The sequence below is a fragment of the Schistocerca nitens genome, chromosome 11 (assembly GCF_023898315.1).
Source record: "Schistocerca nitens isolate TAMUIC-IGC-003100 chromosome 11, iqSchNite1.1, whole genome shotgun sequence".
NCBI classification, from domain to species: domain Eukaryota; kingdom Metazoa; phylum Arthropoda; class Insecta; order Orthoptera; family Acrididae; genus Schistocerca; species Schistocerca nitens.
In genome coordinates, this window is record NC_064624.1 from 213096073 (window position 1) to 213109049 (window position 12977).

At 46.7% G+C, this 12977-nt stretch overlaps 1 protein-coding gene across 1 annotated transcript in view; it reads left to right on the plus strand.

The window, feature by feature from the left end:
- LOC126212799 (fibrous sheath CABYR-binding protein-like) overlaps nt 1-7577 on the plus strand; it is a 199260-nt gene extending 191683 nt beyond the window's left edge. The window contains exons 6-7 of the mRNA XM_049940200.1: nt 7135-7334; nt 7383-7577. Of these exons, the coding sequence (XP_049796157.1) occupies nt 7135-7334; nt 7383-7577 (395 nt within the window). The remainder of the gene's footprint in view (nt 1-7134; nt 7335-7382) is intronic.
- The last annotated feature ends 5400 nt before the right edge of the window (nt 7578-12977 follow it).

Here is a 12977-nt window from a genome sequence, read left to right on the forward strand (position 1 = left end):
TATCCTTTACACCATGCTACCGGGCTGTTGATGAGCTTTTTTAATGCTGTTGAGCGTCACACAAAACTCGAACCTTTTTTTTTTTTTATCAATTACTTGCCAACGACCGCTTACCAGGGTGAACGGTTGCAGTGTGGGGCACCTGGGACCTGAACCCACGTCACCGTGCAGGTCGCTTCAAAAAGTCGGGGTCGCGGATCGCTGGCGACTTCTGCCTGTACGGAGAAAACATGAGGGTGACAGAGTGGCGTTACATACGCCTACCTGCTTGTAACAAACCGGGAGTAAGAAACGCTCTTTGCTTATAGTCAGCAGATCATTTCTCACTCAACTTCAGAGTGCTGGCTTTTGCACGCAGTACGTCGAGATATTGTATCCTCACGAAAATGTAATGTGATATTCGCGAAAATTCATTGCCTTCGCCGAAATCTCTCCCCCACACTCTGTGAGATTTGTAAAATCACACTGGTTAATTCCCTCCCCCCCCCCCCCCCCCTCACCTATCTTTTTTTTTCTCTGTACGCTGGTACTTAACTGCCTTATTCTTTTTGTTGTTGTTGTTGTTGTGATCTTCAGTCCTGAGACTGGTTTGATGCAGCTGTCCATGCTACTCTATCCTGTGCAAGCTTCTTCATCTCCCAGTACCTACTGCAACCTACATCGCTCTGAATCTGCTTAGTGTATTCATCTCTTGGTCGCCCTTACGATTTTTCCCCTCCACGATGCCCTCCAGTACTAAATTGGCGATCCCTTGATGCCTCAGAACATGTCCTACCAACCGATCCCTTCTTCTAGTCAAGTTGTGCCACAAACGTCTCTTCTCCCCAATTCTGTTCTATACCTCCTCATTAGTTATGTGATCTACCCATCTAATCTTCAGCATTCTTCTGTAGCACCACATTTCGAAAGCTTCTATTCGCTTCTTGTCCAAACTATTTATCGTCCATGTTTCACTTCCATACATTGCTACACTCCATACAAATACTTTCAGAAACAACTTCCTGACACTTAAATCTATATTCGATGTTAACAAATTTCTCTTCTTGAGAAACGATTTCCTTGCCATTGCCAGTTACATTTTATATCCTCTCTACTTCGACCATCATCAGTTATTTTGCTCCCCAAATAGAAAAACTCCTTTACTACTTTAAGTGTCTCATTTCCTAATCTAATTCCCTCAGCATCACCCGATTTAATTCGCCTACATTCCATTACCCTCGTTTTGCTTTTGTTGATGTTCATCTTATACCCTCCTTTCAAGACACTATCCATTCCGTTCAACTGCTCTTCCCAGTCTTTTGCTGTCTCTGACAGAATTACAATGTCATCGCCGAACCTCAAAGTTTTTATTTCTTCTCCAAGGATTTTAATACCTACTCCGAATTTTTCTTTTGTTTCCTTCACTGCTTGCTCAATATACAGATTGAATAACATCGGGGAGAGGCTACAACCCTGTCTCACTCCCATCCCAACCACTGCTTCCTTTTCGTGTCCCAGTAGTAAAGGAGTTTTGCTATTTGCTGCTTCCTTTTCGTGTCCCTCGACTCTTATAACTGCCATCTGGTTTCTATACGAAGCATATGTTTTATTTTGTAACCACATTCGACAGAGTTCAGGTGAAATGAATGAACTGTGCAGAGGCCGTGACGAATTTCGTCGTTCCGAAACTATTTTATGAAGCAAGTGTTTGGCGCTGAATGAGATACCTCTTCCTGCGGGACTGTTTCTGTCGCGTTCTCTGGAGGCGCCAGCATTTCGCTTCGGCCACCCTGCCCGCGTCGATCACTTCTTAAGTATTGCTCGTGCACTTCGTAACTCCCCAACTGAAAAGCGTCTCCCCCGGAGTAGTGGGTCGACAGTCCGCGAGCCACTACGACTGTATGCCCCAGACGTGCTGCGCAGAGCTCTGAAGACGTCCCTGGCTACCGAAACGTCGCGTGCGTGCCGGCGTCTTTGGTTCATCCTCGACAGAGACAATACACGCCCCAGAACGTGACCTTTTTTCCTGTACTCAGAAAAGCGACCTACGTATGGCAGGTACGCTGTAGTCCGCCAGTCTGTTAATGGTAGCTGTCGCGTCTCGCCCTGTTGAACGGATGCGAGTAGTGAAAGCATTCGGCGACTTTTTAGCAATGATCGAATTGCCCGACATAGCTCCTGCGAGATTCTCGATTTTCGGCATTTACGACTCTAGATGTGAAGGAGCTAAACGAAGAGTGTGAAACAGTAACGAACATTACAACGAACAGAGTGAATGCGGATGTGAAAGACCAGCTGCGTTTATATTAATCTTGAAACTTGATAATTTCGTGCTTCACGTTTTAGCACGTTACACCCACTGCCACGTAATATGAGGGCCGAACATCTTCGGGGGAGACGTTGGCGACCTGTGGATGGAAATGAAAATCTTGGCCTCCTCGTCATTCTGCGACTTTCACAATTCCACGTGTGGATCTGCAACCACCCACCCCAAACACCGAGCTGCTCGGAGACTCCCATTCTTCTTCTTCTTCTTCTTCTTGCGTTACGGCCTCTGCAGGACCACAGGTAGCGCCTTCGAGGACTGCAATTTTCTCTTCTTCTCCCAGAACCTCTTCACTCTTTTTCTTCTCTCTCGCACTTCTCCGGAGATCTTCAGTGTCCTTTTCTCCTCTCCGCTCCACTGGTCACACTCTAATCTTTTCCTGTATTCCTCTCTGTCGTTGATCTCCGGCATATTGGTCGGTGTATATTTGTTCCTCCAACTTTCCTTTCCTCCGACCTCGATCCGCAATTCCATCCAGTCCTTCCGAAGTTCAACGACCCACTCGGTTCCTGTCTTTCCCCCTGTCCTTCCTGTTGTTTCCCACACTCTCTCCGTCACTCTGTCCGCACCAACCTAACTACATGTCCGGCAAACCTTGCCCTTTCGAGTCTGATTTCCCCGGATGTTGTTCTCATGTTCCGGTACAGTTCTTCCCTAGGCCTTCGCATCCGCCTCTCTCCACCTCTCTTGGGACCTGGTATTTTTCTCTGTATTCTTTCTCTAGATGTTCTGCAGAGCACGCAGTTGGCCGTCGTAACTAATTCCACGGCAGCCTTCTACATTCTGAGACGCTTTCAGTTCTGTTTCCGTTATTTGTTTCACTCTTCGTGACGTGACATCTCAAAGTATGAGCATTTTGTGGAAATGACAATTATAGGAAATGCTAATTTACAGCTTCTTTCGAACACATCTGCTGCTATATTTTTCTTTTGTGCGTCATTGTTGTCACGTTTACATTACAAGCAGACTTATTTGAGTCTTTCCGTAGATTAATGGCCAGTCTTAAGATTAATTTTATACTCGCAGCTCATACTGAACTAACCAATGATTTGTTGTGATCTGCAGTCCAGAAACTGGTTTGATGCAGCTCTCCATGCTTCTCTATCCTGTGCAAGCTTCTTCAACTCCCAGTACCTACTGCAACCTACATCCTTCTGAATCTGCTCAGTTATTCATCTTTTGGTCTCCATCTACGATCTTCAGCCTCCACGCAGCCCTCCAATTGGTAATCCCTATCAACTCTTCTCACCAGTTCTATTCAGTACCTCCCCATTAGTTATGTGATCTACCCATCTAATCTTCAGCATTCTTCTGTAGCACCACATTTCGAAAGCTTCTATTCTCTTCTTGTCCAAACTACTTATCCTCCATGTTTCACTTCCATACATGGCTACACTCAATACAAATACTTTCAGAAAGGACTTCCTGATACTTAAATCTACACTCGATGTTACCAAACCAAATTTCTGTTCTTGAGAAATGCTTTCCTTGCCATAGCCAGTCTACATTTTATATCCTCTTTAGTTCGACCGTCATCAGTAATTATGCTTCCCAAATAGCAAAACTCCTTTACTACTATAAGCGTGTCATTTCCTGATCTAATTCCTTCAGTCTCACCTGATTTAATTCGACTACATTCCATTATCCTCGTTTTGCTTTTGTTGGTTTCCGTCTTATATCCTCGTTTCAAGACGCTGTCCATTCCGTTCAACTGTTCTTCCAGGTGCTTTGCTGTCTCTGACAGAATTACAATGTCGTTTGCAAACCTCAAAGTTTTTGTTTCCTTTCATGCATTTTTGGCGCTACTCCAGATTTTCCTTTTGTTTCCTTTAGTGCTTGCTCAGTATGCAGATTGAATAACACTGCGGATAGGCGCTAGTACCCTCTCTCACTCCCTTCTCAACCACTGCTTCCCTTTCATGCCACTCCACTCATAACTGCCTTCTGGTTTCTCTACAAATTGTAATCAGCCTTTCGCTCCCTGCACTTTATCCCTGTGCCTCTAACCTGGTCGTAGGTCGTGTTCCAAAAATGAAGAACATAGAGACAGAAGTGATGACACTTTCTGCAGGACCTGACCATCATTTTGCAGGACAATGCTGAAGCACATACAGTCCGAGCTGTTATTGGTTTGATTGACTGATGGGGCTGCTAAGTGCTTTACCACCTACTGCATTCCCCTGACTTTAGCCCTCGAGAGTTCAACTCGATTTCTTAAGTGAAGGAAGCACTGCACGGCATTCGCTTCAGAACTGCTACAAATTCGTCGGGCAGCACACCGTGCCTTTCGAATTGTCAACACAACTGGCACTGCTAACAGTATCCTACGACTTCCACATCGCTGGCAGCGGGTTATACACAACGCTGGTGACTACTTTGAAGGTCACTAAAACTTTGAAACACGTATCTATTTTGTACGAGCTGTAAATTGCCACTATTAAAGTTCCAAACCCCGTATCTTCACGCACTTACATTGTTACAACAAAAAAATTCGACTCCGGCAGACGAGCGTGCAGCTTCGCTGCCTTCACATACGGCTCCGCCCTCTTCTGCAACAAAAAGTCGCGTGCGTTACTCCCACCTCACTACTATAGTTGTCGGCACCGACCGGCGCCTCATCAGAATTTATTTATGTATTTATTGTTCCGTGGGACCAAATTAAGAAGTCTCCATGGTCATGGAACGAGTCAATACATGAAATTGTAACACGATAGTAGAAACAGATAAAATGAAAGATAAGAAACCTATTCAGGCGACAATTCGTAAGTTTAAATAAAGAAAATCAACAATGTGACATTGGAATTTGCTTAATTTTTCAGCTCTTCCAGGAGCTCCTCGACAGAATAGAAGGAGTGAGCCATGAGGAAACTCTTCAGTTTAGACTTAAAAGCGTTTGGGCTACTGCTAAGATTTTTGAGTTCTTGTGGTGGCTTATTGAAAATGGATGCAGCAGAATAGTACACTCCTTTCTGCACAAGAGTCAAGGAAGTGCATTCCACATGCAGATGTGATTTCTGCCTAGTATTAACTGAGTGAAAGCTGCCGACTCTTGTGAATAAGCTAATATTGCTAACAACAAACGGGGTTAAAGAAAATACATACTGTGAGGGCAATGTCAGAATTCCCAGACTATTGAATAGGGGTCGACAAGAGGTTCTCGAACTTACACCACACATAGCTCGAACAGCCCGTTTTTGAGCCAAAAATACCCTTTTTGAATCAGATGAATTACCCAAAAAAATAATACCGTACGACACAAGCGTATGAAAATATGCGAAGTAGACTACTTTTCGTGTTGAACTTTGCACCAAAGATACATTCGTCCCACCATTCTGGAGCCGCAGCTCTACACGTTTTAGGACATTCGTTGCACCCTCTTTGCTGCTGCGCTGCTTAAAATTGTCTTACAACATGTGTGGCTTCTTTGGCGGATTTCCGACGGCACAGAACTTTCGGAACAACCCGTCCCTTTGACCGCCGGTTTGTTCCGCCGCCACCTGCGTCCCCGACCTGCCGACGTCGCTTCTGAGTTCTCGCCTCCGCTCTCTCCCGCCTCCGCTCTCTCCCGCCTCCACTGTCTCCCGCCTCCGCTCTCTCCCGCCTCCGCTCCCTCCCACCTCCGCTCTCTCCCACCTCCGCTCTCTCCCGCCTCCACTGTCTCCCGCCTCCGCTCTCTCCCGCCTCCGCTCTCTCCCGCCTCCGCTCTCTCCCACCTCCGCTCTCTCCCGCCTCCACTGTCTCCCGCCTCCGCTCTCTCCCACCTCCGCTCTCTCCCACCTCCGCTCTCTCCCACCTCCGCTCTCTCCCGCCTCCACTGTCTCCCGCCTCCGCTCTCTCCCGCCTCCGCTCTCTCCCGCCTCCGCTCTCTCCCACCTCCGCTCTCTCCCGCCTCCACTGTCTCCCGCCTCCGCTCTCTCCCGCCTCCGCTCTCTCCCGCCTCCGCTCTCTCCCACCTCCGCTCTCTCCCGCCTCCACTGTCTCCCGCCTCCGCTCTCTCCCGCCTCCGCTCTCTCCCGCCTCCGCTCTCTCCCACCTCCGCTCTCTCCCGCCTCCACTGTCTCCCGCCTCCGCTCTCTCCCGCCTCCGCTCTCTCCCACCTCCGCTCTCTCCCACCTCCGCTCTCTCCCGCCTCCACTGTCTCCCGCCTCCGCTCTCTCCCGCCTCCGCTCTCTCCCGCCTCCGCTCTCTCTCACCTCCGCTCTCTCCCGCCTCCACTGTCTCCCGCCTCCGCTCTCTCCCGCCTCCGCTCTCTCCCGCCTCCGCTCTCTCCCACCTCCGCTCTCTCCCGCCTCCACTGTCTCCCGCCTCCGCTCTCTCCCGCCTCCGCTCTCTCCCACCTCCGCTCTCTCCCGCCTCCACTGTCTCCCGCCTCCGCTCTCTCCCGCCTCCGCTCTCTCCCACCTCCGCTCTCTCCCACCTCCGCTCTCTCCCGCCTCCACTGTCTCCCGCCTCCGCTCTCTCCCGCCTCCGCTCTCTCCCGCCTCCGCTCTCTCCCACCTCCGCTCTCTCCCGCCTCCACTGTCTCCCGCCTCCGCTCTCTCCCGCCTCCGCTCTCTCCCGCCTCCACTGTCTCCCGCCTCCGCTCTCTCCCGCCTCCGCTCTCTCCCACCTCCACTGTCTCCCGCCTCCGCTCTCTCCCACCTCCGCTCTCTCCCACCTCCGCTCTCTCTCACCTCCGCCCTCTCCCGCCTCCACTGTCTCCCGCCTCCGCTCTCTCCCGCTGCCACTGTCTCCCGCCTCCGCTCTCTCCCGCCTCCGCTCTCTCCCGCCCCCCGGCTCTTTACGCCCGCGACGCCTCACGGCGGGACGGACGCCGCTGTCGGTTCCAGCTCTGCTGGCGCTGGTGCTACGCGTTCCAGAGGCGGCGGCAGCGCCGCAGGACCCGCCTCCAGAGGACGCTCCAGCAGACGAGGCTCCAGCAGATGGGGCTCCAGCAGACGACCCGCCGGCGGACGGCAGGGCGAAGTCGGGTACAAACGACCCGCCGCCTCCATACCAGGTCGACGTCGATCCAGCGGATTCGCTGAAGGCGGCGACGACGCAGGCGGCGCCGGAGGCGGCGGCCGCGGCCGCGGAGGCGGCGACGGAGGCGGCGACGGGGAACCGCACGGAGGGCAACGACACGTCGCCCGTGCCGCCGGACTGCGAGACCGAGTGCGACGACTGGAAGTTCGAGATCCTGGCCAAGTGCGACGGCGAGCTGATCGGCTTCGACAACCTCTGCCACTACTACAACCACAAGTGTGTCCACTACGAGGCCGGTGAGCGCTGACTGCCGCCGGCGCACCCCTCTCCGCTCTGCCGCCTCACGTCCCCTCTGCGCACTACTATATCTCTCAAAAAAAAAAGTGCAACTAATACATTTTTAGAGGAAACATTTTCCTACTAAATCTGTTTGTCTTTTCATTTACCGTGATCTGTTACTAATTTTTAGTCAAGTTAGTTTTTATGTTTAGCTTTCAAAAAAATACAAAAGAGATGTAATAAGCAAAATAATGAATTTCGTAGGTTGCCAATTACGTATAATGTTTTATCGAGCGCCAGGCTCCCTACAAATTACTGTAAATGCAATAGCGTAGTATTACTCAGTTCCAGTTCACTGATCTGAAATTATTACCGTCACAGAAAATAGACGAGCTTTAATAAAATTATTTCACAGGATTCCTTCAATTAATCTCACTGAATATTTTCACATAATTTCTTCCGCTCCGGCTATCAGACATTGTGCTGTGAAAAAATATTTTTAAACGTACCGCGTAATGGCGGCTAATTGTTAACAGTCAGAGATCACTGTTACGCAGCCGGCCGTTGTGGCCGAGCGGTTCTAGGCGCTTCAGTCCGGAACCACGCTACCGCTACGGTCGAAGTTTCGAATCCTGCCTTGGGCATGGATCTGTGTGATGTCCTTGGGTTTAAGTAGTTCTAAGTCTAGCGGACTAATGACCTCAGATGTTAAGTCCCATAGTGCTCAGAGCCATTTAAACCATTTTTGTCACTGTTACGCACAGCAGCTGGAAACGTGCTAAATAATTTTCGTAATATATTCTTTTCGTAAGATAAATGTGGCTTAGGTTCTCGAAATAACACACGGAGATCATGTTATACTAATATATTCTTACTAGGACACAGTTTACAACATTAAATATTTGCAGTTACGTTACGACAGAAAGAAATGCTAGTGCAGCACAATAGCTTGCGTACCTTATTCCAGCTAACACCAGAACGAACAGAACAAAACAGACTAGACAGAAGAATGAGCATTGCATTGTGTTTTATACTCTTACAAAGATAGTAATACTTCTTTTAATTACTTACACATTATAATCTCATACAGTAAAAATTTCTTTTCTGCATCTATCAATCTATATTGTATATTTTTAGTTAGTGTTATTACCTTTCGCAGATAAATCGATGTTTGCAGTGAAAGGGTGCAGTACCGCCCGACATTGAAAATAGGTACAACATACTTCATTATTTTTGTCAGAACAACACATTTTTTTTGTAAAATAACTCGATTTCAATTAATACAGCGAAGCTGGATACCAGTGTGGGAAAGAATGACAATTTATTTATTTAATTGATCACATGTGCACTCCCACAAAATAAATCCCTACATCCAGTTTGGTGAGATCTGTGAAATGAATGAATGTATGGTCGTCTGCTAACCACAGATAGTGAATGTAAATATATGATCATCTTTGAGACGATCCTTTGGCCACCTTTGGTGGGACCAAAGAGATGAAATTTACCTGAGCTTTGAGCGCCTGAAATGTGGCTGACCAATACGGTAGCAAGGTGCTCCCCCACTTCGGCAGAGGTGCGAGAGGACCTGAAGAACGGCCATGTTTCAGCACTCTGCCGCTGGATCTTGTGTTGTTAAGACCTGTCTTAGGTGTGCTCCGTAAAGACAAAAGAGTGGAGACATGGTATGCATGTGGAATATTTAAGAGTAGTTTGAAATAATAATTTCTGTATTTCAGGAACTTTCGTGGGGAGAACTAAATGTCAGGCAGGTAATATTAATGGGATCGTAGTAATCTTCGGAAGTGACCAACGGTCACAATGAAACCATGTGTAGCAATAAGTTGAAATACTTCCGTGTGCTTAAGTTAAGCTGAATTACTAGCGTGTGTACAATAAGATGAAATATTTAAGAAATAGCGTGTGTACCATAAGTTGAAATATTTAGGAAATGGCGTGTGCAGGACTTGAAATTAGAGACGAGTACTTCCACGTGGTGAGTACTGTGTGAGTCCCAATATGTGTATGAGACAAAGGATAAAGAGAAGTACTCGTCCATGGTAACAGTTGAGGACTCACATGTGTGATGAATATGTTCTTAATATTACTCTGTGTGATATGATTCCGTGTGACGCTAGATTCAAACTCTGAGAGAGAAGCAAGGTGAGTCGGCCGTCTATCCAGCAACGCTACTTGGCTTGCATTGCACAGGAAGACGTGCATATATCTCCAGAGTTCATAGTAGGAAATTACGAAGTGGGGCAGTGTCGTGTGAAACTGGGATAAATACTAATTGAAGTGAGAAAGCTGAAAGTGATAATGTTGTGACTATTTATTGTATTGTATTCCATGTTGTAGTGAGGTGTATGTCATGTAATTTGGCTATGTGTGGTTTGCATGGGAGAGTAGCAAGGTAGTTTCAAAAGATTAGTGGGTTATGCCTGTTCCTTCTGTACCGCTCGGTCTGGAGGAGAGTTTCGTGATGATAGTTATGAGAGTCGAAGTGTGAGATATACCAAAAAGATCCACTATCCTATCCAGAAAGTGCACTGTAGCGTTAAATAATTACGAGACCATAAGGTAGAGAATCACCAATGTAAAGCCATGACCACTGGGCGGAATTTCTCATGTGTTATTGTTGTAGGTTATAGAATTTGTGTGTTTGGGTTATAGAATTTATCGGAATAAATAAGTTAGTGAAAAGAAAAAGATTGGTGGACTTTTCCTTCGAATTGTATGTTGTCATCATGTCCCGAATTTATAATGTGTGCGCCACTCATATTCAGTGCGGTGGCCACGTGTTGATAAAAGCCGTTAAATAAAAGACAAAAAGAAAATGTGGTATTGCCAGTGCGTAGTGAACAGTCAGAGTTCTGTAAATCACTGATAGTCAGATGCATGTTTCCGTTGCGTATTATTCATACAGGAGGTTAATTTGTGACTTAATTGTGAGTACGAGAGTTCATGTTACTCGATAAATAAGAATGAATCCACTCGCTTGGCAGACCACTCATCTTGCAGGCCTGACTGCTTGATGCCACAGTATGAGCAAGGCATGTGGGTGCCTCTCAGCAGTTCATTTTGAGTCACACACAGTCATTTTTATTTATGTTTCACCTGGATAATGGTGAATATTGAAAAAGGGACACTACAGCACATTACTAATATTTTATTCGTGCAGTTCTAGTGAACATTACTATTTTTGCAAAGTGTGTTTCAATGTTCCGAAACGAGACGTTACACGACGGTAAGTCAATTATTATCCTCAGTTTAGTGATATTTTTGTTTATTTTGCTACTACTGTCATTTTACATTGATGACGCACGCTTTGTTTATTTGTTGTTATACCCGTGGTCCAGGGGTAGTGTCTTTGATTCATAATCAAAACGTCTTCGGCCCCGGGTTCGATCCCCGCCACTGCCTAAATTTTGATAAATAATCAGCATTGGCGGCCGAAGACTTCCGGCATAAGAAGTCAGCCTCATTCTGCCAACGGCCTTGTCAAAGAGGGCGGAGGAGTGGATAGAGGTTCAGGGCACTCTCTTGTCCTAGGGGTGGGAAATTGCCCTTAAAGGCTGAAGAATCAGCAATGATCAACGACATGAGGATGCAGAAGGCAATGGAAACCACTGCATGAAAGACACGTAACGTGTATCCACAGGACATGTGGCCTGTGATTGAAGAAGTGTCATGATGATCTCTCCATTGGCAAGAGATTCCGGAATAGTCCCCCATTCGGATCTCCGGGAGGGGACTGCCAAGGGGGAGGTTACCATGAGAAAAAGATTGAATAATCAACGAAAGGATAACGTTCTACGAGTCGGGGCGTGGAATGTCAGAAGCTTGAACGTGGTAGGGAAACTAGAAAATCTGAAAAGGGAAATGCAAAGGCTCAATCTAGATATAGTAGGGGTCAGCGAAGTGAAGTGAAAGGAAGACAAGGATTTCTGGTCAGATGAGTATTGGGTAATATCAACAGCAGCAGAAAATGGTATAACAGGTGTAGGATTCGTTATGAATAAGAAGGTAGGGCAGAGGGTGTGTTACTGTGAACAGTTCAGTGACCGGGTTGTTCTAATCAGAATCGACAGCAGACCAACACCGACAACGATAGTTCAGGTATACAAGCCGACCTCGCAAGCTGAACAGATAGAGAAAGTGTATGAGGATATTGAAAGGGTAATGCAGTATGTAAAGGGGGACGAAAATCTAATAGTCATGGGCGACTGGAATGCAGTTGTAGGGAAAGGAGTAGAAGAAAAGGTTACAGGAGAATATGGGCTTGGGACAAGGAATGAAAGAGGAGAAAGACTAATTGAGTTCTGTAACAAGTTTCAGCTAGTAACAGCGAATACCCTGTTCAAGAATCACAAGAGGAGGAGGTATACTTGGAAAAGGCCGGGAGACACGGGAAGATTTCAATTAGATTACATCATGGTCAGACAGAGATTCCGAAATCAGATACTGGATTGTAAGGCGTACCCAGGAGCAGATATAGACTCAGATCACAATAGTGATGAAGAGTAGGCTGAAGTTCAAGACATTAGGCAGGAAGAATCAATACGCAAAGAAGTGGGATACGGAAGTACTAAGGAATGACGAGATACGTTTGAAGTTCTCTAACGCTATAGAAACAGCAATAAGGAATAGCGCAGTAGGCAGTACAGTTGAAGAGGAATGGACATCTCTAAAAAGGGCCATCACAGAAGTTGGGAAGGAAAACATAGGTACAAAGAAGGTAGCTGCGAAGAAACCACGGGTAACAGAAGAAATACTTCAGTTGATTGATGAAAGGAGGAAGTACAAACATGTTCTGGGAAAATCAGGAATACAAATAATACAAGTCGCTGAGGAAAAAAATAAATAGGAAGTGCAGGGAAGCTAAGACGAAATGGCTGCAGGAAAAATGTGAAGACATCGAAAAAGATATGATTGTCGGAAGGACAGACTCAGCATACAGGAAAGTCTAAACAACCTTTGGTGACATTAAAAGCAACGGTGGTAACATTAAGAGTGCAACGAGAATTCCACTGTTAAACGCAGAGGAGAGAGCAGACAGGTGGAAAGAATACATTGAAAGCCTATATGAGGGTGAAGATTTGTCTGATGTGATTGAAGAAGAAACAGGAGTCTATTTAGAAGAGATAGGGGATCCAGTATTAGAATCGGAATTTAAAAGAGCTTTGGATGACTTACGGTCAAATAAGGCAGAAGGGATAGATAACATTCCATCAGAATTTCTAAAATCATTGCGGGAAGTGGCAACAAAACGACTATTCACGTTGGTGTGTAGAATATACGAGTCTGGCGATATACCATCTGACTTCCGGAAAAGCATCATCCACACAATTCCGAAGACGGCAAGAGCTGACAAGTGCGAGAATTATCGCTCAATCAGCTGAACAGCTCATGTATCGAAGCTGCTTACAAG